The sequence below is a fragment of the Lactuca serriola genome, chromosome 8 (assembly GCF_051521515.1).
Source record: "Lactuca serriola cultivar US96UC23 chromosome 8, Lser_US96UC23_V15, whole genome shotgun sequence".
NCBI classification, from domain to species: Eukaryota; Viridiplantae; Streptophyta; class Magnoliopsida; order Asterales; family Asteraceae; genus Lactuca; species Lactuca serriola.
This window is the reverse complement of record NC_136415.1, coordinates 91,224,163-91,250,964: the sequence shown is the minus strand read 5'-3', so window position 1 is coordinate 91,250,964 and position 26,802 is coordinate 91,224,163. Positions and strand designations below refer to the sequence as shown.

The window sequence follows — 26,802 nt, the reverse complement described above, 5'->3', positions numbered from 1 at the left end:
ATAATGTGTTAATAAGAAAAAGAAAACATTTAAAGTAAAAATGCTTTTAATTAGAAAGCTTTAAAAAAATAAATGAATGTAGCATGCTATAATAAACATCTAAATGAAAGTATATTGCTATATAGCATGCTATATATATATATATATATATATATATATATATAGAGAGAGAGAGAGAGAGAAAGAGAGAGAGAGAGAGAGAGAGAGGGAAAAGTGAATATATCCTTAAGGGTATATAAGTTTAGGTACTCAATGAGTCAAAACTACGTAGTTTTGTTAAATTGTTTAATTTTCACAAAAAAATCCTTTTTCCATACGTGTTTCATTATTGACTGCCTAAACTCAATTCCTGTTTTTTTTGTTCACTAATCGTCATATCATCGTTGGTTCCATAATCGAAGAAAAAAAATTATCATACAATCACAAAACCGATTGCAAAGAAATCAGAATTCAAAGAAACTGTATTTCACAAGAAAAACAAACAAGTTTCAATTGTCAAACAAAAAACGATTGGAAAGGGAAAAAAAATCGCAGAAAACCTTATTCCCAGAAAAAAAAAAAAAAAAAAAAACGATCACATCTGGCAAATATCAGTATACAGAAATCGCAATTTGCATCCCCTATTTTCTATTTTTGAATTTCAGTGCACTATCTCGTGTTTTTATTGTTTCTGTGAGCAGAGGATTGCACCGTGTTGTGGATTTGGATAATCATTTATTGAAAAGTCTTTAATCCCTTTGTTAATTAGATACCTGGTGTAGGAAAAAATGTTGCACTTGCATTAATGTTATACTCAAGTCAATTTAATCTTACCCACCCGGTGTGAATATAATATCTGAGAACTTGTCCTGAAGTTGTATTCTTAAAATTCTCTTTTACTTGTATCAAGATGAAGGCATTTTTATTTAAAGGAAATGTTGATTTTGACTTTAAAATTGAAAACTAAAAACACCAATAGTTTTTTTTTAATATGTATGCATGTCAGTTGTTTTATGCCCATGTAATGGGAAATATCTATAAAATAAGCTTGCCATGTTGGGTCAAGTTCTTATTGTCTTTTATTTGTGGTTTTGTATAGGCCATGGTGTTTGAAGCCGAAGCAGTTGATCAAGCTATAGAACCGTATATAAATGAAAATTTTGACACAAGTGATTTTGTAGAAGCAACATATGAATCTGAAGTAAGGATGTTGATCGGGTAAAATTTTTGGGTTTCGAGTAATTCGGGTTGGGTAATTCGGGTTTTTCAAATAAAAAAAATTACCCGTTACCCTACCTAAATTAAATTCGGGTAATTTGGGTATGGGTAATTCGGGTAATGGGTTGGCTAAGGGTAATTCGGGTATTACCCGATTTTTAATTTTTTAATGGCACCTAAAAATAAATGTAATGAAATAAGTATGTCGTGCTAAACTTTGAACATTGAGATTTTTTACTCAATAATATTTGAGATATCAAGTATTCTTTCCAAACTTTCGATCTTGGGTTGAATTCTTTATTTTTTTTTCTATTTTTCTTGTGGAACTTGATCATTGGTTGGGTTGTCAACTTCAATCGTCTCATCTTCTACTTCAATATAGTCATCCATTAGTGACGAATACCAATGAAGAGCGGACGAGGTACGAGGGTTTTTTGACGTGGGGAAAATAGAACGAGCCTCAACGAGGGAAATTAGGATTTGAGAATTGAGAGGGTTAAATAAACTCATAAAGGGACAGTATTTCTTATATATATTTCGAGTAATCGGGTATACCCGAAACCCAAACAACTTACCCTTTACCCGACCCGAAAAAAATTCAGGTTACCCACTTACCCGAAAAAATTAACCCGATACCCGATTTACCCAACCCTATTTACCCGTTACCCAAATAAATCGGGTGGGTAATTCGGGTAACGGGTATTTTTGACAGGGATAATTAATCTGAAGAACTTAATGATTTCAGTGTGAACATCGAATTTGACGAAGATGATGTTAATGATGAAAGGATATTAGGAAAGGTTTTTGATACACCCGATGATGCCTATACATTTTATATTGATTATTCATTTTTGCATGGCTTTGGTATACGTAGAGATGACACAATTAAAAATCCCTAAAACAAATGAGCCTTTTCGGAAGATATATGTATGTAACAAAGAAGGTTTCAAACGGATGGACAAAAATGCTTCAAGTGAAAATGAGAAAAAACATCGTAGAGATGTTAGAATCGGATGTCAAGCAAAGCTTCGAATAACAATACAGGAGGATGGGAAATGGTTGGTGGACTTATTTAATGACACACACAATCACGACTTGACCATGACACCTACGAAGGTGATGAAGCATCGATCTCATAGCAATTTCCACCATTCAGTAAAAGCTAAATCTCTGATGGTGCAATTTGGGCAAGCAGGGTTGAAACCTTCTCAGATTAAAAAGGTCGTTAATACAATGAAAAGCTCAAATGTAGTTGATGTAACTTCAAAGCAATGTGTCGATGTCTTATCTGAGCATCGAAAACAACATAGAGGAAAGGAGTTATGTGGACTAATAAAACATTTTCAAGATAAAACATTAGTTGACGGTGACCAGTATTTTGTCGTGGATTTGTCTGATGATGGGTATCCTAGAAATATCTTTTGGGTTGATGGTACAAGAGATGCATATACAAAATTCAGAGATATTGTTGTCTTTGATGTCACGTATATGACTAACAAATTCAAGATGCCTTTTGCTCCCTTTACTGGGGTGAATCATCATGGACAATCTATACTTTTTGGTGGAGCGTTGCTTGAAAACGAAAAAGAGGAGACATTTGAATGGTTATTTGAACATTTCCTCAAATGTATGTTTGATAAGTATCCGAAGGCAATTATTACCGATCAAGACAAAGTTATGGGCAATGCAATAAAAAAAGTTTTTCCAAATACTCGACATCGCTTTTGTTCATGGCATATCAGGAAGCATGAAATTGAGCACCTTCGATCGTATGTTTCCCGTTACAGTGATTTTCAAGAGACACACAGACAATGGTTAAATAGTGACACCATTGAACAATTTGAAGCAACATGGGAAGATATGCGTATTAAGTATGAATTGGAAAACAATTGTTGGCTTAGTGACATGTATAACCAACGTATACATTGGGCTAAACCCTACTTGAAGGATATTTCCTTTGCTGGTTTGACCACAACCGAACGAAGTGAGAGTATCAATTCATTTTTTGATGGATTTGTTAACTCGAGGACCATGTTGAATGAATTCGTTGTGCAATGCGACAAAGCAGTTGAGTCACGAAGGGCTGCCGAAGAAGATGAAGATTTCAAGACTATGAACTCGAGACCAGTTCTTTCTTCAGTGCATCCAATAGAAGAAAAAGCAGGTCAATTTTATACTAGAAAAATGTTTGATACTTTCAAAAAAGAATAGACTGAAGCTATTACCAATTTGACTCACGAGACTATAACAAAAACTACAGAAGAAAGCACATATAAAGTTGGGCAATTGGATGTTGATACTAAATATTGGCGTATTGTTACCTTTCGCTCTTTAAATCAAGTCAGCGTTACATGTTCGTGTTCTATGTATGAGGAAAATGGGATTTTATGCAAACATAGCTTATATGTGATGAAGAAGAAGCATGTTCAAGAACTTCCGAGTCACTATATTTTATCGCGATGGACCCTTAATGCTAGATACAAACTGGGTAGTGTTAGTATCGGACTCGAAGAAATAAATAATGAAAATGGAGTTAGTGCCTACACATTATTTTGTGTTCTTTCGAATTTTACTAAACTAATTGAACAAGCAAGGCACTCCCTTTCAAAGATACAAAAAATTAATACGATATTGATAAGTATTTTAGATGAACAAGCAAATCGAAAAAAATCTATGTCTTTGGAGAATGCATCTCAAAGTTCTTGTATGGGAGTTTCGCAAGTAGATATGATGCCACATTTATCTATTCGTGATCCTCTTGGTCCAACTACTACAAAAAGGGCGTCCGAAACTTGCAAGTAGAATAAAGTCTTCTTTAGAGACCCCTAAAAAACGAACATGCTCTTACTGTCAAAGATTGGGTCATTATGCTACTAGTTGTTCAAAAAGAAAGGTAATTATAATAATAATTTAATTTTCATGACTGAGAACTCGAATGATTATATTAACAATTTAATATTTTTTTCATGTATCAGGCGGATGAATCGTTGCAAGAGACATAATGATGAAATGTGTTGTTTCTGTGGGCAAAAGAAAAACTAGATGCTTCATGACATTTTTTTGGTTAACTGCACATTTTTCATGTTTTAGACACAAAAACATGTATGAATAATCTAGAAGTTATTGATGCTTCTTAACAATTTTAATGTTTTCGAATGAAATTTGTTGATTGTTTATGATTAGTGTGATTATAATTGAAATTTGGTTGCCACTACGTGTTTTAAACACAAGTGTGAGGATATTTTATGTAAAAAAACCGAAAGTATGGTGTATTTTGTGTAAAAATGAAATTGTGAGGGTATTTTGTGAAAAAAACCTCAAGTACGATTGTATTTCATGAAAAACAAAAATATGAGGGTATTTTGTGAAAATAACGAATGTACGATGGTAATTTGTGTAAAAATGAAATTATGAGGGTATTTTGTGAAAAAAAAAACACAAGTACGATGGTATTTTGTGAAAAAACAAAATTATGAGGGTAATTTGTGAAAATGACGAATGTATGATGGTATTTTGTGAAAAAACGAAATTATGAGGGTATTTTGTGAAAATAACGAATGTACGATGATATTTTGTGAAAAAACAAAATTATGAGAGTATTTTGTGAAAATAATGATTGTATGATGGTATTTTGTGAAAAAACGAAACTATGAGGGTATTTTGTGAAAAAAAACGGAAGTATGATGCTATTTTATGAAAAAACGAAACTATGAGGGTATTTTGTGAAAAAAAGGAAGTATAATGCTATTTTGTGAAAATAACGAAACTATGAGGGTATTTTGTGAAAAAAACGGAAGTATGATGGTATTTTGTGAAAAAGAAAATTATGAGGGTATTTTGTGAAAAAAACGCAAGTACGATGGTATTTTGTGAAAAAAAAAACAAAAGTATAAGGATATTTTGGGTTAAAAATGAAAGTAGGTTGTCATTTTGGGTTCAAAACAAAACTTTTCTGCAATTTTGGGTGAAAATGAAATTAAAGTTGTCATTTTGGCTTCAAAACAAAACTTTTCTGCAATTCTATGTTAAAAATGAAAGTAGGCTATCATTTTGGTTAATGTTGTGTTAATCTACACATAAGTTTGATGGTTTTTAAAACTGTTGGACGATTTTGCCCCTGTCCCAAAGATGGTAATCCTCAAGATCTTAAGGAGGGAAGTTCAAGTCGCATAAACAATACAACCAAAAGCGAAGAATCTCAATTGCTAATTTTGATTAAAAATGATAAGTATAAGTACATTTCTCATTTTGGAAAAAAAAAATGGTAAGTACACTGTTATACAACAACCACATCTATAATTCTAGAGTTTGTTTTTGTTAAGATATTTTGATCCTAAATCTTTTGGGCCCTTAATATGTCATTATGTCAATCATTATGCAAAAATGATTTTCAGGTCATGCAACCTGCAACAAGGGTATTTTAATCCTTAGTTAGTAAGGTTATGTAGAGGTGTAGATGACTAGCAGGGTATTTCGGTAACCTGCAACTAGACTTCTTTTTGGTGTTGGAAGTGTCCACAACATCATTATTGGATGGAAGAGCCATGACAGATGCACTTACCGTACAACAAAAAATAATATATATCATAAATCAAAAACCATAACCTTATTAACAAGTAAAAAATCTTTCATTTTGATCGTCTCATTCATACAGTTTATTAGGTCCATAAAACCAAGTAAACCTTATGTATACAAAACATTACACACATCATTACCATTTTCGGTTTCTTAAAAAAATTGGAACGAATTTTTTCAACGGGTTTATAAGGACAATTTGGTCTTTCAATAAAAACGAATACGAAAATTCCGTTCTCAACAATTGTCAGAATTAAAAATTAGAACACAAGTAAAAGTATTAAGGAAGCTTCCATGAGACAATAATATTTAAAGTTATTACTAGGAATCCTACTTTTGTCTCTTCCGATACTTTGGCAATTGACGTCCTTCAGAAAATGGTTCAAGGTTAGTTTTTATTTTTTATTATGTAGATTTCCATTTATTTCATCATCATCCTTGAAGTGATGTACCCCATATCCAAGAACCCCGATTTTATCTACAAATTGCAAGTGTTATGCTTCTATTAAAAGTAACTTCAAACCATTTATGTATGTGGATCAATTTAGGATATATTTTATTCATACGAGAAAATTAAAAAAAATAGCTAAAACAGAAACGAGTTAAACAAGTTAGAAGTTTCCCACAATTATTTAAACCGCTTCAGTTAGTTTTAGTTTTGTTAACTGATATATTATTTATTCATCTAATATGAAAACAGGAAAATTTAGGCATCTACCAGTTGTTGAAATTGGTGAAGTTATTGCATTATTGGATATCACAAAATGCCTATATGATGCTATATCTAGAATGGAAAAGGTTGTTGAACAGGGGAGTGTTATTGCTGCAACTATTGAAGGAGTGGAACGCCAATGTGTCACACCCCAAAACCACGAACGGCGGAAACGTTCAAGGGTGGAGGACGTCATGTACAGTATCACAACAGTGTAATATAATAAACAAGCAACAACATCATCCATTGCATTAAAAGGTAAACTTTTAATACATGTGTGTTCTTTCATAATGTACAACAATAAAAATGAATAATCAAAATATGGCGAGTCTTGACTGTGCTCCGTCTTCTCAAGGCCTGGACATCGTACCTGTCTAACTGATGACCTGAGAATACAAGTTATTTTGAAAGCTATTATCAGCTATAAAGCTGGTGAATTCATAAGTATTTAGGTGTTATTGTCCTGTTTTGGAATGCTGTTAAGAATGTCGAATAAATCCTTACATAGAACAGTTGATATAAGTATGAAATGTGGTCTTCTACCAAGACCTGAATGTTTTGTTATGACCAGTAAAATGATAGGTTTTCCTATATTTTGACTAGTACTAAGAGTACTTAGTATAACTCATCGTTTATGTGAATATATCACAAAATAAAGTAACATAGGGAAATGATATGCTAGTCTTCTATTAAGACCTAAACGTTTTGTAAGTAAAATGATAGTTTTTCCTTTCTATCGACTAGTACTAAGAGTACTTAGTCTAACTCATCGTTTATGTGAATATCTCACAAAATAAAGTAAAATAGGAAAATGATATGATAGTCTTCTACCAAGACCCTAATGTTCTGTTATGACTATGTAGCCTTCTACCAAGACCCGAATGTTTTGTTATGACTAAGTAGTCTTCTACCAAGACCCGAATGTTTTGTTATGACTAAGTAGTCTTCTACCAAGACCCGAATGTTTTGTAAGTAATATGATAGCTTTTCCTTTCTATTGACTAGTACTAGAGTACTTAGTCTAACTCCTCGTTTATGTGAAAGTATCACAAAATAAAGTAAACATGAAAAATATAATCATGTAAGTGTTATTATCTTGGGTTACCAAGACAAACACGACATCATCGAAGCGAAAGATAGACCCTATGGACATCCGAAGAGTGTCCCCTCATCCTCTGTAGCGGCAGCAGGGTGGAGGGAGGGTTAGTCCCGATATCGATCTCTTAATACAGATCGCTAACCTAATGATCCTCTGAAGATTCACATCTCATCCACTGTTGCAACAGTGGACAGAGGGATGGTTAGTCCCGTCACTTACTACTAAATAAGTGACAACCTTAGACATCCGTAGACGTTCATCGACCACTGGTGCTAATCAGTGGGATTCGGAATGGTAAGTCCCGCCGAATTATCCCATTGAACTGGGATAGGAAAGATAATTTACACAGTAAATACTAATAAATCATCCTCTTAGTTCTAAGTACAAGTATCGAGGTAAGTAAATACAGGATGATGCACCTAAGTAACAGTCTTCCTGTATGATATTCATGTAAGTGTGTTCATGTAACAGGTAAGTATATGTAAACATATTCATGTATCAGGTAATCCTAAGTAAGTGTACTCATGTATCATGTAAGGTATTGGTATAGACTCATGAATGAACTGACTCTTGTGTGATTCCTTGTAATAGTAATAATGTTTGATATCTTCTAACTATCCCTATGATAGCTAACTGGAAGGTAATTGGTTGTTCAAGTAGATTTATGCACCCTTGCTACCCAAGAGTATTGGAAACTAAATGAAGGGTGAAAACTATAATCTCTAACATATAAATGAACATATGCACATAAGTATGGTTTGATTCAAGAAGGTAAAATAATGGTTTTGCAAGATATCTTGGAGTTTTGAACAATAATTAAGAGTGACTTGATGTCATTTTAATAAACATTTCAAAACTAATACTTTTGTTATCAAGGTATTTTAAGATAGAAAACCATTTCATGTGACACCTTTTGAAATATGTGAAATCTACTGAGTGAAAACACCGTTATAAAATACATAAGATTGATTTAATAACATACTGTTTTCTACTTGTATTCCCCCCCCCCCCCCCGTTTAAAGCATTTAAAATCGTTTAAAACATTGATTAAGGGGTATGAACTCACCTGTTGTTGGTAGTTTAGATGAACTAGACGGTGTAGGATTGTTAGGCGTCAAGTGAGGACTTGTACACACACTACGATCCTAATGAACATATAATCACACATATATGCACTCAATTAGTCTCAAATCACTAATTGATAATGTTAAGACATCCTAGACATAATAAACACTATATATAAGTGTTTTAAGCCCTAAGGATTGCATCTAAGCTATTGTGGGACAAGGCACTTGGGTTTAGGGTTCCAAAGGACCCTATATATGAGTTTACTCTCCATATATCATCACACATGGAGTTTACGGTTGTAAACTCTTGAGTTTACGGTCGTAAACTCCCAACCATGGGTGTATGGTGTGTTTTGAAGTTCCAAATGATTCCTAGAATTATTCCAACTTGATGGTTAAATTCTTGGAAGGGTTTAAGGCCTAGAAACACTCCTTAGAGGAGTTTACAGCCCCAAGGCCATTTCCTTTGGAGTTTACGGCTGTAAACTCCCTTGGAATGGTGTTTTTGTTGCTTTCAAGTCTCTTGCACATCTAGGATAGGTTCTAGACTTTTACCTAAAGCATATGAAGGCATTAGGCACACTTTGGTGCCCTTCTTTCATGTTTACGGCCCAAGAACCATGTCTTGGCCGTAAACTCACTTTGGAGGGTGGTTTTGATGTGTTTTGGTCCTTGATTTAAGTGGGAACAATTCCTAGTAAATGTCCAATGCTTTAGGTGCCTTAAAAGCACCATTTTAAGCTTGAATTTGGAGTTCACGGCCTAAGATATTCTTGGGCCGTAAACTCCCAAACTTGGGTGATTCTTGGTTGTTTTCTTGTCCCTAACACACATACATATGAGTCTAAGGCAGTTGTATATCACGAGGGACAGTCTAGGCTTCGTTTCGGGAGTTTACCGCCCAAGAACACCTTGGGGAGTAAACTCCTAAATCTAGTGATTTAGCCTTCTAAATCATGTTATGAACACATTTAAAGCTATATAATACTACTAGAGAGGGGTACTCACGATTTGGGATAAAAACCCGAAGATCCGTGAGAGAGAAAATGGCTTTTCTCTAGTTGGAAATGCGAATAATGAATGAATTTGGTTCAGAATTCTATTTATAGTCCTGAGCTATTTTTGGCAGAAAATATTTTTATTCCTGAAATGATTTCTCATATAACAGGGTGTTGGAATAACAGTGTTGCACAAAACCCTAGTGCAACCACTCTCCTGATATCTCCTTAAGTGTAAATCCTGAAAAACTGCCAAACTTATACCCGAAGTCTGGAATTTCACTGAAACTGTTCTAAGCTCTATTGTCTTGATATGGTTCGTTCAGAATGGAAATTTCGGGTTGTCACATCATCCCCCTGTTAAAGGGAATTTCGTCCCGAAATTAGAATTTAGACAAGTATATATGTACGAATGATCGAGTCGTTATGTGAACTTCCTAATCGATTGGTTCTCGCACTCCTAAGTGAAATCGGGTTCTCGGTTGGTATTCCAACGAACCTTCACTAACGGGCGACGGCGTTGCTTCGTCCGCTTGACCTCTCGGTAGAGGGTCACTACGTTTCTAATACGAAGGCAAGGATCTCGTAAATCTCGATCTCGTCGAGAGGGATTACGAAAGTCCTAACGGAAGGATACTGTTTCAAGTTCGAGACGCGAAGGGGAAAACGTACGTTACTGAGTTCGTGGAGTAGGTCTAGTTTGTTAAATGCATGACCGATTCTGGTAAGAATCTCGGAGGTCCTAACTATATTGGATTTTAGCTTTCCACGCTTTACGAAGCGTATTAAGCCGTTCCCAGAGTGAGGTTTCCTAAAGAATTTGGCCTATCACTTGGAATTCCAAATGTTCTTTCTCTCGCACCTCGAAAGGGTTCCTGAAGTTTATGGGGAGTTCCGAATGGACTATGATAGTAGGTCTGTAAGACCTAGAATTTGGCGAATTTTCCGTCGGTGACTATGGTGCCGACAAATTCCCAACGGTTCCGGATAGTTTGACAGAGTACTCAAGAATTTCCCCAACACTAAAAGTGTGTCTCAGGAAATTTGACTCTAAATTCCAAAACTCTTGTTCAGAGAACTTTGCGGAAAGTATCTTCGAGGGTAATGTTTCTATGGGTTCTTTCTTACGACGAGGGTAGATAAGTAAGTCATTACATGGAGAAATGACGAACTGATCCCAGTAAGAAAGGCGTACTCCACTCATTTAGCTCATGAATACTATGGGCGTATTGGTCCTATCCGAGGGGTATCACTACGGACTCGAAGTGTCCGCATCAAGTTTGGAGGGTAGTCTTTAGGACATCCTTCTCTAACACTCGAACTGGTGATATTCGGATCTCAGGTCCATTTCTGAAGAAATTCTTTCCCTGTGTTTGCCCAATCAATTCGTCTATGCGAGGCAGAGACAACGATTTTTAAAGGAAATCTTAATGAAGTCTCCGGTCGTCGAGGTACATAAAATGCACTCCGTCGACTTCTGGTAAGAATAAGACCGGAGCTCTAAAGGGTGAGAAGCCTGGTCTTCTAATTCTATTGTTGAGTAGTTTGATGTGTTGTCCGGGCTGTTCTTGTATCTTCCGTAGGTGTTTAGACTGTAAGGCGATCTGGTTATAAGAGTCATATTGGGTTCTAAGTTTGTCCCTATGCCAATGCAATTACTCGTACTCCTGGACAGTCTCCGTCCTGAAGTTCATATTAGAATTCATACGTGATTCAATGATCACAATTTCGTGTATATGAGTTGTATATAATTAAGACTGAAAAGGTAGTCGAATAACTGATTCTTCCTTAATCTCACATCCCATCGAGGGAAAAGAAGTTAAAGTGGAATCATCAATTCTAAACCTGTAGAACATTGATTATATATCACTCTCATGTATACATTCTTCAGTGATAGATCAACCGTATGAATCCTGGAATTGAACTTGACGTACTGCACGAGTAATACTGTGGGGATTCCTTCGGAAAGGAAAAGAACTATAAGGTACTCCTTGTATGAATACTTCGGTGTTCTGGTATAACGGCTTTGCTAAAAGACGATTTCTGAGAAAGAGATGTACTTATGAAGCTGGTACTTCGAGGATCAAATTTACTCGAGTCGTATGATAAAGTCGGAAACATATGGGAACTAAAGACATTAGATTTGAACATAAGGCGTTACAGACAAAACACAACAGTGCAACCATTAACAGAGTTACTGTACTTAGGATTTATTACAAGACTATTGCTGCGAAACAAGGTATACTACAAAAGACAAGTATACGCAGCACGAGCATCCCTAAACGGACGGGATCCCGCAAAAGATAAGACTCTGGTTGCACTAGTTTTGGGATGGTTCATAAGTCTGTTACAACGAAACGCCTAAATCACCTTAACGTGGGTCCGGAGTAGACTCTCCTGCGGCGGTGGTCGGTAGCATACTGCCGTGTGTGCCAGCATTTGCTGCCTCTGGGCAGTCCCTTTTGTAATGACCTACCTTGCCACAACCGTAGCAAGTTTGGTTCACACCGTTGTTTGGCACTTGAGCAGGCCGAGCTGTTGGAGTCTTGCAGTAACGGGCTGTATGCTCCTTCCTGTTGCAGTGTGAGCACTGCATCTCCCTACAAGGTCTATGGTCGTGAAAACTGCATTTAATGCATTTTGGGAGACTTCCAGCATAAAGTTTGGCTGGTTTGGGGACCATTGGGATGTTCTAAGGGATGGTAGTTGGAGGTGCTGATGTCGTGGCTGTGAAGGTCGTTACCGGTGATTGTTTCTTATTCGCCCCTCGAAGCGATTTGTTCTGCCTTATGGCCCAAAACTTCCGGTTGTTACTCTTGGCCTCAGCACTCGGGGTATCGTGGTAGTTTGTTGCTCGTTGCGGTACTGGATTGTTACTTGGATGGGAATAGTTGTTAAAAATTCCGCTAACACTTGCATTGTTAGCGTTCAGATGATTCAGAATGGCTGACACGGCAGCCGAGACTGCAGCTTGGAAGGTAGATGCATCAATCTGAAGAGTTGGCGTTTGGTTGATGGGCTGATCGTCTTTCTTGGATGACATGATTCTGTTACACGGAAGGAAACGAATTTGTGAGCAAAAATGGTTGAATCTAAACGTAGTTCGATCGCTCATGTAAAGAATAGAAGTATGTTCTCTAAGGTTCGACCTACATCCCTATGATGCAGTCCTAGTATGGAATGGAAGTATGCTCACGAAGGTTTGACCTACATCCCTATGATGCAGTCCTAGCAAATATCGGAAGTAAGTTCATGCAATGGTCTCAAGATGTTTGTCGTTCTAGCCGAGGTATCAATGGTTGGCGAATAACGTGATCCAACCATTAAAAGAGACTCGGAGATGTCTCCGGAGTCAAATTGCTATAATCCAATGACTTGACTAGAGCATGCTTCAAATAGACTCTAATGAAAGTATGATAAGAGTATTCGAATAAAGAACGACACAGAAGTTAGTCGACTGTCAATATCTTTGATATTCATGACGTACAAGTTCGGGAAAATGACCTTGTAAAAAGGTCTTACATCATAACCAGAGAAGATAGTTCCTGACAGTAAAAAGACCTAACCAAAGTACTTACAGTACAAGATAGTTTCATAGAAAATGCTACATCGGGCATAGACAGGAACACGATTCCTTTCTAACAAGGAATATAAAGTAACGCATCTACTACTGGCGACGGTCATCCCTCTGGTGAACTCTCAGTTCAGCCAGTTGGCGTTCCGCATCAAGTAGGTGTCTTTCGTACACTCTCTGGCGTACTCGAAGTTCCATGACTTTGGCTCGTGATTCAGCCAGTGCTTGCAGCAGGGTTTCATGGTCTCTCTCAGACCTCTCACGATCATGTTCAAGGCGACTGGTGCGAAGCATATGCATTCCTCCATTTGTATCGACTTCTGCGATATGTTGTAGAGCTGTCCTACCCTGAATTTCGTTTCGGGCAACTCTTCGGATTAGAATTGACATGATTCTGTTTGCTGAGCCCCCATTGCTCAGGTCATAGAAGCTTCGGTCACCATTAAATGGCATGGGCTGATCTTGTCCTTGGCTCCATGTTTCCAAACATTCCACCCACTCAGGCGTCGGGCCATGAAAAGCCGGACGAGGGTTAGGAATCGGAAAGGGAGCTGCCTGGGGTAGGTTCTCAACCTCAGGTTCAAAGATGGCATCGTCTGAAAGGTCTTCAGCATGGTGATCATTCAGAGGGATTGTATGATCATTAACTGGTTCTTCTCCAAACCATCCAGCAATAACCGCGTTCGGAAGGAACAGGTTGTCGTGGGGATGGAATCCAGCCATGTTATCTACGCGAGAATTTGGGTTAAGAAAATAATTATTAAACGAACTATCTAGATAATTATTTAGGAAATCTTCATTAGTTCCATCGCTATTTGTAAAGTGCATACCAGTTATATGTAATCAACACAGGATAGACCTTCGAATAAGTGACCTCAACTCCAAATTCACAAGGAATAGGGGTAAAGCAAAAATTCCACCTATTCTAAGTCTATAACATCCTAGTTACATATAACTTTAGTGTATCCACTTAGCAATTATCAACTTAGGAATGAAGATTCCATTTTAGTTCTCAAGTATAAAGTACTTATAATAACACAAAACACCCCTATGGTATTTTAGACTTAGGTTCTGTTATAATGTTCTCATTGTGGTAATGTTGGTAAGTTTTTAGATTTGTTGCCCTAACACAACCATTCTTGGGCATGTGCTAATCACTCTTTGGAACAGCATAGTTGATCAGGCTATGGCACTCCCAAGACTGACCATACATTCCCGAGCTTACCTGTGATATTCAACAATTATAATACTTTTGTTCTTGTCATTGTGACACTGATTGTAGTATGAATGCAGGCACGTATACTTTGTTAAATATTTTATTATTTAAAAGTATATTCTCTTAGACAGAGTGTTTTAATCCCTATGTATTTATAGTTAGTATATCTTTTATGGGTTGATATACTTAATTCACTATAAACAATGCTCTGATACCAATGTGTCACACCCCAAAACCACGAACGGCGGAAACGTTCAGGGGTGGAGGACGTCATGTACAGTATCACAACAGTGTAATATAATAAACAAGAAACAACATCATCCATTGCATTAAAAGGTAAAGTTTTAATACATGTGTGTTCTTTCATAATGTACAACAATAAAAATGAATAATCAAAATATGCCGAGTCTTGACTGTGCTCCGTCTTCTCAAGGCCTGGACATCGTACCTGTCTAACGGATGACCTGAGAATACAAGTTATTTTGAAAGCTAGTATCAGCTATAAAGCTGGTGAATTCATAAGTATTTAGGTGTTATTGTCCTGTTTTGGAATGCTGTTAAGAATGTCGAATAAATCCTTACATAGAACAGTTGATATAAGTATGAAATGTGGTCTTCTACCAAGACCCGAATGTTTTGTTATGACCACTAAAATGATAGGTTTTCCTTTCTATTGACTAGTACTAAGAGTAATTAGTCTAACTCATCGTTTATGTGAATATATCACAAAATAAAGTAACATAGGGAAATGATATGCTAGTCTTCTATTAAGACCTAAACGTTTTGTAAGTAAAATGATAGTTTTTCCTTTCTATCGACTAGTACTAAGAGTACTTAGTCTAACTCATCGTTTATGTGAATATCTCACAAAATAAAGTAAAATAGGAAAATGATATGATAGTCTTCTACCAAGACCCTAATGTTCTGTTATGACTATGTAGCCTTCTACCAAGACCCGAATGTTTTGTTATGACTAAGTAGTCTTCTACCAAGACCCGAATGTTTTGTTATGACTAAGTAGTCTTCTACCAAGACCCGAATATTTTGTAAGTAATATGATAGCTTTTCCTTTCTATTGACTAGTACTAGAGTACTTATTCTAACTCCTCGTTTATGTGAAAGTATCACAAAATAAAGTAAACATGAAAAATATAATCATGTAAGTGTTATTATCTTGGGTTACCAAGACAAACACGACATCATCGAAGCGAAAGATAGACCCTATGGACATCCGAAGAGTGTCCCCTCATCCTCTGTAGCGGCAGCAGGGTGGAGGGAGGGTTAGTCCCGATATCGATCTCTTAATACAGATCGCTAACCTAATGATCCTCCGAAGATTCACATCTCATCCACTGTTGCAACAGTGGACAGAGGGATGGTTAGTCCCGTCACTTACTACTAAATAAGTGACAACCTTAGACATCCGTAGACGTTCATCGACCACTGGTGCTAATCAGTGGGATTCGGAATGGTAAGTCCCGCCGAATTATCCCATTGAACTGGGATAGGAAAGATAATTTACACAGTAAATACTAATAAATCATCCTCTTAGTTCTAAGTACAAGTATCGAGGTAAGTAAATACAGGATGATGCACCTAAGTAACAGTCTTCCTGTATGATATTCATGTAAGTGTGTTCATGTAACAGGTAAGTATATGTAAACATATTCATGTATCAGGTAATCCTAAGTAAGTGTACTCATGTATCATGTAAGGTATTGGTATAGACTCATGAATGAACTGACTCTTGTGTGATTCCTTGTAATAGTAATAATGTTTGATATCTTCTAACTATCCCTATGATAGCTAACTGGAAGGTAATTGGTTGTTCAAGTAGATTTATGCACCCTTGCTACCCAAGAGTATTGGAAACTAAATGAAGGGTGAAAACTATAATCTCTAACATATAAATGAACATATGCACATAAGTATGGTTTGATTCAAGAAGGTAAAATAATGGTTTTGCAAGATATCTTGGAGTTTTGAACAATAATTAAGAGTGACTTGATGTCATTTTAATAAACATTTCAAAACTAATACTTTTGTTATCAAGGTATTTTAAGATAGAAAACCATTTCATGTGACACCTTTTGAAATATGTGAAATCTACTGAGTGAAAACACCGTTATAAAATACATAAGATTGATTTAATAACATACTGTTTTCTACTTGTATTCCCCCCCCCCCCCCCCCCCCCCCGTTTAAAGCATTTAAAATCGTTTAAAACATTGATTAAGGGGTATGAACTCACCTGTTGTTGGTAGTTTAGATGAACTAGACGGTGTAGGATTGTTAGGCGTCAAGTGAGGACTTGTACACACACTACGATCCTAATGAACATATAATCACACATATATGCACTCAATTAGTCTCAAATCACTAATTGATAATGTTAAGACATCCTAGACATAATAAACACTATATATAAGTGTTTTAAGCCCTAAGGATTGCATCTAAGCTATTGTGGGACAAGGCACTTGGGTTTAGGGTTCCAAAGGACCCTATATATGAGTTTACTCTCCATATATCATCACACATGGAGTTTACGGTTGTAAACTCTTGAGTTTACGGTCGTAAACTCCCAACCATGGGTGTATGGTGTGTTTTGAAGTTCCAAATGATTCCTAGAATTATTCCAACTTGATGGTTAAATTCTTGGAAGGGTTTAAGGCCTAGAAACACTCCTTAGAGGAGTTTACAGCCCCAAGGCCATTTCCTTTGGAGTTTACGGCCGTAAACTCCCTTGGAATGGTGTTTTTGTTGCTTTCAAGTCTCTTGCACATCTAGGATAGGTTCTAGACTTTTACCTAAAGCATATGAAGGCATTAGGCACACTTTGGTGCCCTTCTTTCATGTTTACGGCCCAAGAACCATGTCTTGGCCGTAAACTCACTTTGGAGGGTGGTTTTGATGTGTTTTGGTCCTTGATTTAAGTGGGAACAATTCCTAGTAAATGTCCAATGCTTTAGGTGCCTTAAAAGCACCATTTTAAGCTTGAATTTGGAGTTCACGGCCTAAGATATTCTTGGGCCGTAAACTCCCAAACTTGGGTGATTCTTGGTTGTTTTCTTGTCCCTAACACACATACATATGAGTCTAAGGCAGTTGTATATCACGAGGGACAGTCTAGGCTTCGTTTCGGGAGTTTACCGCCCAAGAACACCTTGGGGAGTAAACTCCTAAATCTAGTGATTTAGCCTTCTAAATCATGTTATGAACACATTTAAAGCTATATAATACTACTAGAGAGGGGTACTCACGATTTGGGATAAAAACCCGAAGATCCGTGAGAGAGAAAATGGCTTTTCTCTAGTTGGAAATGCGAATAATGAATGAATTTGGTTCAGAATTCTATTTATAGTCCTGAGCTATTTTTGGCAGAAAATATTTTTATTCCTGAAATGATTTCTCATATAACAGGGTGTTGGAATAACAGTGTTGCACAAAACCCTAGTGCAACCACTCTCCTGATATCTCCTTAAGTGTAAATCCTGAAAAACTGCCAAACTTATACCTGAAGTCTGGAATTTCACTGAAACTGTTCTAAGCTCTATTGTCTTGATATGGTTCGTTCAGAATGGAAATTTTGGGTTGTCACACAATGGGGAAATAATTTCACTGGTCATTACTTAAATCCATGTTCAATATTGTCAATAAATGTTTGTATAAGTTTTTGAGTTCCTATTGATATCATGGTTACCTATTATAAATGTTTGAATAACCATCTTTTATAGATAAACATCAAACTAATAATAAAAGATAGATATAGGAAAGAACTATGTTGGAGAATCCGTATAACCATCTTTTATACATGCTTTTATGGTATTAATCAATCAATCGGCCAAATTACTAACAAATCCCAGGAAGAATCAAGGATGTAATATAACACTTAATCTTGGAGGTTAATTCACTGATTTGTTGTGTTTATCAAGTTCATACAGAGAAGAAATTGGTTGGATACCTTTGGACTTCATTTCTGCAAATAGACCTCCAGCTTCTTCAATTTGGTTTGATTTGTGTCCGCGTCCATGATTGTGGTTTAGATGACCAAATTTGAAGCAATTCCCTTTTTTCTCCATTTCTAATTGGATGATTAGGGCTTTTTTTTCTTCACCTCTGAGCATCACATACCTAAAAGAACATGAATTTATATAAGAAAAATAGGATCTTAGTTGAAGTAGAGAAGAAACGATGTTAGTTCATACGTTCGATGATATCAGACATCTTCAATCTTCATTGTCGATTTCTTGTTGATTTTGATGTTTCCCACACCGATTTCAGGGAAAGGCTTAGAGAAACTAATATATGATTCAATGATATCAGACATCTTCAATCTTCACTTCCGATTTGCTGTTGATTTCAATTTTCCCACTGATCGATTTCAAGGAAATGGTTAGAGAGACGAATATACGATTCAACTATATCAGACAATTTTGGGGGAATTGTTTTTTGCTTTTTTATTTTCAGAAAATTAAACAATTTAACAAAACTACGTAGTTTTGACTCATTGGGTACCTGAGCTTATATACCCTTAAGGTTATATTCACTTTTCCTATATATATATATATATATATATATATATATATATATATATATATATATATATATATATATATATATATATATATATGAGAATAGTTTTCTACCGGGTAAAACGTCTACATTTGGAACATGCATTTACATGTTTTGGTGCATTTTAAAGCATAAGGATTCTTTTGAATAAATCCATATACACAAACAATCACCTATGGTAAGATGCTTTACATATATAATAAATAACAATGAATATTTTCGGTTAATCACCAATAGTCGATGTAACAATTTCATATATAGAAGTAATCACCAATAGTGATCTAAAACATGTTGATGATTGGCTAAGTCCATGAAATTACAAACCATGCATGTTAAAAAAACACTTTGGATTTTTCTCACCTAGTATGTTGGTGCTCATGAAATGCAAACATACGCTTATTTTTTTCACCTAGTATCATGAAAAGGCAATGTACTTTAATTTTGTAAACCATTAAACGGTAGGGGTGAATACATTGGCCCTTTTGATGCTTATTATAGAGAGTAAGTTATTCGGTACCAAAAGACTCCTCCAAGGACAGCATAGGACACCACAATTGAATGGTTTAGCAGAACAGATGAATAAAACATTGGGTGAAAAGATTTAGATGTTTGCTTTCACATGTAAGGTTGCCTTATACCTTTTGGGGCGAAGCTTTGAATACGACAGTAGATGTTATTAATCTTACTCCTTGTGTTCTTTTGTCTTTTGATGTTCCTGACAGGGTTTGGAGTATCAAAGATGTTTTGTGTCGTCATTTACGGATCTTTAGATGCAAGGCTTTTGTTCATATTCCCAAAGATGAAAGATCAAAGTTTGATGTGAAGACCAAGTGGTGTATATTCCTTGGTTATGAACAAGATGAGTTCGATTACAGGGTATATGGTCTAGTTTTGAAGAAACTTGTAAGGATTCGTGATGTTGTATTTGTGGAAGATTATAATTTGAAAGATATTGAGAAGACAGATAATTCTTAAATCAATTGATGATCGTGTTGATTTGGATTCGATTCCTCCTCAACATTTTGAGCCACATAATGAAGATGTTCAGAATTATGAACACGGTATTGATGATAATGATGTTCCAGAGCAATCAGAGTTGGATAAAGATCTTCAACTAGATCTTGAAATTCAGGCGTAGGGAAACGAAAGAATTCCGAGTCGAGGGAACATGGGGAATTTGGGTCGGGGTGGGGAATGCTACTCCCAACCCTATTTGGTCATGCTGACATCCTAAAAACCCAGACAACGATTGTGGTAGATTTGATCGCCAACGACTAACCCTACATATCTTGAATCCAACCATCCTTTAAGTTTCGACAAACCTTACCTGAATCCGGATATTGAACAATTTTGTTACCGTAGTCTTATACATATTTGTTCTAATGGTCATGCATAGATTTGTTCCAACCGTCGATGATTTGGTGTTGAGAAATTAAATATCCTCCTACTTTTTGATCCTACCAATCCTCCTACCCATTTAAATGATGACATGTGTCATACTAGTATCCTAAAATATCATTAAATCTCATTAAATGAGCATTAAATGTTACACATGTCACCATTTTATTGGATATGAGGATATCTAGGAATAAAAAGTAGGAGGTATTTAGGATGCGTTTAGTTGCGGAAAAATGAGCCGTTTTACGGAAAAATTTTCCAAGAAAAATGAGAATTTTGAAAACGCGTTTAGTTCGTCTATTTTTCTAAATTTTTCACGGAAAATGAAAATTTTCCGTTTTCTAAAATTACAAAGAAGTTGGAAATTTTTAGAAAACTGATAATCATTGTTTTCCACATTTTTCTAATTCCAAAATTTTTCTAAAATATAAACACACACCCACTCCCACCTCATCCACTTCTACCTACCCCCACCCACCCACACACACACACATACCCCCCCCCCCCCCACAAACACACACACACCCACCCGCACACACACCAACCCACAAACACACACACACATATATATACCCACCCACCCGAACATACACACACACACAAACCCACAAACATACACACACATACATACCCCCCCCCCCCCCCCCCACACACACACACATACATACCCACCCACACACATACCTACACATACATACCCACCAACGCACCCACACCCACACACAAACAGACTCACACACATACCCACTCACACCCCCACAAACACACACCCACACACACACACACAAACCCACACCTACCCCCACCTCCACCCTCACAGACACACCCACACACACATAAACCCACACCTACCCCCACAAACACACACAAACACACCTACCCATCCAACACCACCACCACAACCACCGACCTACAATCACCATCACCACCACCACCACCACTAACCCGTCACTAGCACCACCACCACCGCTGCCGCCACCACCACCACCATTGACATAATTGCCGCCGCCACCACCATCGTCTGTCATCACCATCGCTACCGCCGACCCGCTACTGTCACCACCTCCACCCCCACCCTACCACCGCTACCGTTTTCTAAAAGTGAAAACCGATAGGAAAATACACATCTAAACACGTTTTCTAATTTTCTAAAACTGAAAATGAAAAATGAATAATTTTAACTAAACGTCTTTTCTAAATTTTTCAATAAAAAATGAAAACGGAAAACAAAGATCGAAAAGGAAAAACAAAAAACGAAAAATGAAAATTATTTTTTCGTAACTAAACGCAACCTTAATTTCTCATTTTTACGCTTTTACACGTAAAGAACCAAAGATAATGAAGGAATTGAAACTACGAGACCAATCGTGTATAAGTTTCCCAAATTATTCTCACCATGTTATTTCTCAAACCACGTATAATAATTCTGTAGAAAAAAGCGCACACAATTGCACCCGCACCACGTCACACAGAATTACAACCTTGACCAACCCAAGTGCCCGACCCATCGTCTCTATTTTGGTCCGACGAAAAACAGAGGGGACCTAATAACAATCCATTGGATTCTTGCGTCCTTTGATCGATTAACGATGGCCGGAGGGAGTACTAAGAAAAAATTCAATAAATCGAAAACTCGAAAACCCACCAAACAATCGTTGTTCGTGGAGGGTGGCTTATTATCCGATTGGTCTCCTCTCATCACTTCGCCCCCTTCCAGAGGCATATCATCATTTGATACATCCATAGGGCTTTATTGGGATGATACTTGAATTTAATGCTTGTTTTGTTTGTTTTTTGTAGGAAAAAGTACCCATCCGAGCGGTTCTGGGAATAAATTGAATGCATCTAAGAACAAATCTGCAGTGAGATATGAGATTGGTAGTACGTCTGGCGGTAAATCGAAACCTACTAATTCCACTTCGAGGATACTCGATTCTCGTAAGCCAAAAGCGAATGCCTTTGCTTACAAATATCCTGAGGTGATGATTATCTTTTGAACATTAGGTTGTTTTATGTGATTTCACTTCCTTTTGTGCAACTTCGTACTCTGGGATTTTAGGTCATATGGACTCATCTTGATTCCGGAAATGATATGGATGCTTGATTAATTGTAACAATGGGTTAACATAAGAACCCCAAATGAGTATTGGAATATGAGATAGGTTTCGATCAAAAACTGTACAGATGATCTGATCCTTGAATTTAGAGATTGATTTGGGTAAAACACTTATTTCTGCAATGAAGTTCCAACTTTTTACCAATTTATGCAACCAAGTAGATGTAAGGGCAATAGCTATATCTACTACACCTGTATCTTCTTTGAGCTTATTGTTTGTATCTGCCCTCTGCTTGAAAACTTGAACATTGTAACCCTTGTGCTTGACCTTAGCTTGAAAGAACATCTTCCTGTTTACCAATTTGACAAAATTGAGGTTTTGCAGGCGAGTCCATTTGTAGATGAAGGTGGTGATGGACATAACAAGTTTGATGAATCAACCCCTATTGTTTTGCTTGATTCCAAGGAATCAAAGATTATTGCTTACATGGACAATACCCCTGTTACCAATTCTCAAACTGTCAAATACACTTATGATTATGGTGCAAGTTTTGAGGTGGACGATAGTTCTCATAGTCATACAGGATTAGGGTTTCAAGATGAACCAGAAGAAAACCCTAGTATCATTGAATCATCTCCAGTTACTGAAAAACAAGAATGTTCACGTTTCAATTCATCATCATCATCACATGAAATGGAAACCGATATGATGGATGATGATGGGGATGATTTGTCATCATCTCCAGTGAAAAATTCAGGATTTCTGTCAATCGGTGGCATGAAATTGTACACCCATGATATATCTGATGAGGAAGCGGATGATGATGATGATGATGATGATGATGATGATGAAGATGATGATGGTGATGATGATGATGATGAAAGCTTAGAGTCTTCAGAGTCTGAAGACTCTTCTAACTCATCTGATAGTGAGGGCGCGTATAACAGTGATTCTGATATTAATGATGAGATTGCTAAAGATTACTTTGAAGGGATTGGTGGGAGTTATAAAGTTGCAAATGTTGATCAATTGCTGGGCAATGTTCTTGATAGCTCGGATGATGATGATGATGATGATGGTGTTGGTGGTGGGAGGTTTCATAAAATGGTAAAGGGGGTAAGTGGGATTGCACTTCAGGAAGCATCAAGGGAATATGGCATGAAGAAATCTAGGTCAAAGAAGAAAAGTCAATCAAAGGCGAAAGATGATTGGTCTGCTATAGATGACCTTATGCTTGTAAAGAATTCCAGATCTTTATATGGAAAAAAGAAGCATGCAGCGAAGATTCCACAGTCCTGGCCATCGAAAGCTGAAAAGAGTAAAAATTTCCGCAGATTTTCAGGTAAATTATCTATTATTCATTCCATCGAGTCATCTTTGCATTTGATGAAAGATGAAAATTTTCGATCTTTATGTGATAAAGATGAAATTTTTCCATAAAAGATCATTTTTTTTATCTTTATGTGATAAAAGACGAGTTTATTCCATATTTATGTGAAAAAAGCTGAAAATTTCCAATCTTTATGTGATAAAAAACGAATTTTTTCCGTATTTATGTGAAGTGAAACCTTTTAATCTCTATGTGATAAAAGATCAATTTTTTTAATCTTTATTTGATAAAAGACGAGTTTATTCCATATTTATGTGATAAAAGATGATTTTTTTTCCGTTTTTATGTGAATAAATGAAACTTTTTAATCTTCATGTGATAAAAGTTCATTTTTTTAAATCTTTATGTGATAAAAGACGAGTTTATTCCACATTTATGTGATAAAATATGAAAATTTCCCACTTTTACATAATAAAAAATGACAAATACTGTGTCATTTCAGGTGAGAAGAAGAAAATACGCCAAGATAAGATTGCCTCAAAGCGTAGGGATCGAATGATAAATCGTGGTGTTGATCTTGAAAAAATAAATTCTGTAAGCACAAAATAAATCTATCAGTTTAAATCATTCAGTGTATTCATAAAAAATACTCAAGGATTATCAACATCTGTTTGGTATTTTAATGCAGAAACTAGTGCAGATGGTTCAGAATAAGGGTGATATTATATCCCTTCAACTTATGCACTCACGTGATTGTTCCCAGGTTTCAAAAATACACTTTTATTCATCCTTCAAAAGATTCAATCACCATATACTCATTTCTTATACTTTGGAGATGTATATTACTATATTAAATATTAATTTATATTAACATTAATATATTCAAATGAGCTACATTCCTTAGGTTCAAAGGCTAGCTGCAATTTATCGTCTACAAAGTAACAGTCAAGGTTCAGGAAAAAGAAGGTAATGCAAGAAATAGCAACACACTTTCATTTATTTTTTTTATTATAAGTTATAAAATCCTACTTTCATATCTTTATTTTACATCATTGTGGTTTTAAAAATCTACTCATTGCTATAATTGGTAGATTTAATAAACTACAAAGTCATAATAAGGAAATAGTTGAGAGTATAATGATATAATTGGTAGATATTTCAAAGTAGAATACCTTAAATTAAATAAACAAATAAATAAAAGTACATTGCTATTTATTCTGTTCATCAGGTTTGTAACAGTGACACGAACACAACACACATGCATGCCTTCATCAGCCGACAAACTTCGTCTAGAAAAGGTACAAAAAATACATCTTTTTTCCCTTTAGTTTCATCCCAATCAAAATTTCCATTTTAGCCCCTAAACTTTCATCCTTCAGATGTTGGGAATCAACAACGAGGAGAAAAACACGCCAGCTGGCAAGACACCTTCAAACAGAACCAAAACCCCATCAACGGGACCCACCAAACCCAAAACCCCCGGTGAATCAAGCAAGAAAAAAAGACGAGAAAAAGACAAAACAGGCTCATACGCAGCCCAGCCTGTGTCATTTATTTCAAGTGGGAACATGGTAACTGAGCCCACTACGGTTGACCTTGACCTTGACCTTGACATTGACCATGGACCAAAGTCAACTGAGCGGGCCCCGAATTACGGTGCATTTGAGATGCACACAACGGGTTTTGGTTCAAGGATGATGGCAAAGATGGGGTATGTAGATGGAGGTGGATTAGGGAAAGATGGTAGAGGAATATCTGAGCCCATTGAAGCAATCCAAAGGCCCAAATCGCTTGGATTAGGAGCAAAGATTCCCGAAAATACCCCTACCAACAATATGTCAGAGGCTAAGCCTATATATACTACCCCTACCCCACCACACAGACCAAACAGGGTTGTGGGTCAGGGCTCGGGTTCGAAGGGTAAATCGGGAAATTCGGAGATTGGGTCTTTTGAGAAGCATACGAAAGGGTTTGGGTCGAAGATGATGGCGAAAATGGGGTTTGTGGAAGGGATGGGGCTTGGGAGAGACTCGCAGGGTATAGTGCAGCCTTTGGTTGCAAGTAGGTTGCCTAAATCGAGAGGTTTAGGAGCCAAAGGGTAGTTTCGTCATTTGATGGTTTATTTGTGTCGAATAAATGATGTGATTTGGAAATGGGCTCTTGCATATAAATATGGTTCGAGCGTCCTTGTAATTCTTAGGCTTGATGATTATGTTATGTAAATCGTTTAGTTTATAACTTTGTAACTTTGTTAAACTTTTTTTCTAAACTTATTATGTTGACATTGATGCTTTATTTTGGAATTGGTTGTGTTGTTCAAAACATGAAACGTTGGAAAACACTTGACAAGTGTAAATTTAACTTATAAAAGATTCAAATAAATGAGCTTGAATGAATCAAGATTTTATGTTCTTATTTGAAATTTGAACCCCTCAAATATAGCTTGAGGTAGTAAATCATGTCCAAGGTGAGCATCACATATATAGAATGGGCATTATTTGGATTTTGGATCATATGTTTTACCCATTTAGTCACCTATTCAACATTAGAATTGCGATTATACTTTTCCTTAAGGATAGTAATGGATAATGATAGCATAAACAGAGTAACCACAAGGCACAAGCTCACGTTTTTATAGTTCTTTATAAACTAGACAAAGAGAAATCAGTTTTGGTCCTCTACAATATTAATGATACTAGTTTATAACCCGTGGGAACCACGGTTATAAAATTAATTAAACTTTTATTGTAAAAATTCAAAATTATTAATAAGTTATTTTAAATAAATTATTAATTTAAGAGATATTTTTATTAGTTATATGAAATTATAATCATTGATTCAAATAAATATATAAAATTAATTTTTAATATATATTAGATATTTTTTATTTGTGAATTAATGAAAACAATAATTTAAAATTTAAAATAGAATCACATTAATAAGGAGGTGTAATAAATTTAAAATGGAAAACTAATAGATTGACAAGTGGCAACACATTAATTAAAAT

The 26,802-nt window shown here is 36.1% G+C and overlaps 1 protein-coding gene and 1 pseudogene across 1 annotated transcript; both read left to right on the top strand.

Annotated features, from left to right (window-relative positions):
- Positions 1–2,073: 2,073 nt before the first annotated feature.
- On the top strand, positions 2,074–3,408 carry LOC145067154 (protein FAR1-RELATED SEQUENCE 5 pseudogene; annotated as a pseudogene).
- Positions 3,409–21,838: 18,430 nt separating this feature from the next.
- LOC145065851 (D111/G-patch domain-containing protein) lies at positions 21,839–26,098 on the top strand. Its single transcript, XM_079012951.1, has 8 exons — positions 21,839–22,127; positions 22,209–22,387; positions 22,850–23,807; positions 24,298–24,389; positions 24,484–24,558; positions 24,700–24,761; positions 25,024–25,093; positions 25,175–26,098. The coding sequence occupies exons 1-8, from the start codon at positions 21,998–22,000 to the stop codon at positions 25,895–25,897; spliced, it is 2,289 nt and encodes a 762-aa protein (XP_078869077.1). The 5' UTR covers positions 21,839–21,997; the 3' UTR covers positions 25,898–26,098.
- The last annotated feature ends 704 nt before the right edge of the window (positions 26,099–26,802 follow it).

Excerpts from the sequence above, each read along its gene's own strand:
- LOC145065851 (XM_079012951.1), top strand. The coding sequence starts at position 21,998 with ATGGCCGGAGGGAGTACTAAGAAAAAATTCAATAAATCGAAAACTCGA. Across the intron at positions 24,390-24,483 it reads ATCTTGAAAAAATAAATTCT|AAACTAGTGCAGATGGTTCA; the intron begins GTAAGCACAAAA and ends ATTTTAATGCAG. Across the intron at positions 25,094-25,174 it reads ACAAACTTCGTCTAGAAAAG|ATGTTGGGAATCAACAACGA; the intron begins GTACAAAAAATA and ends TTCATCCTTCAG.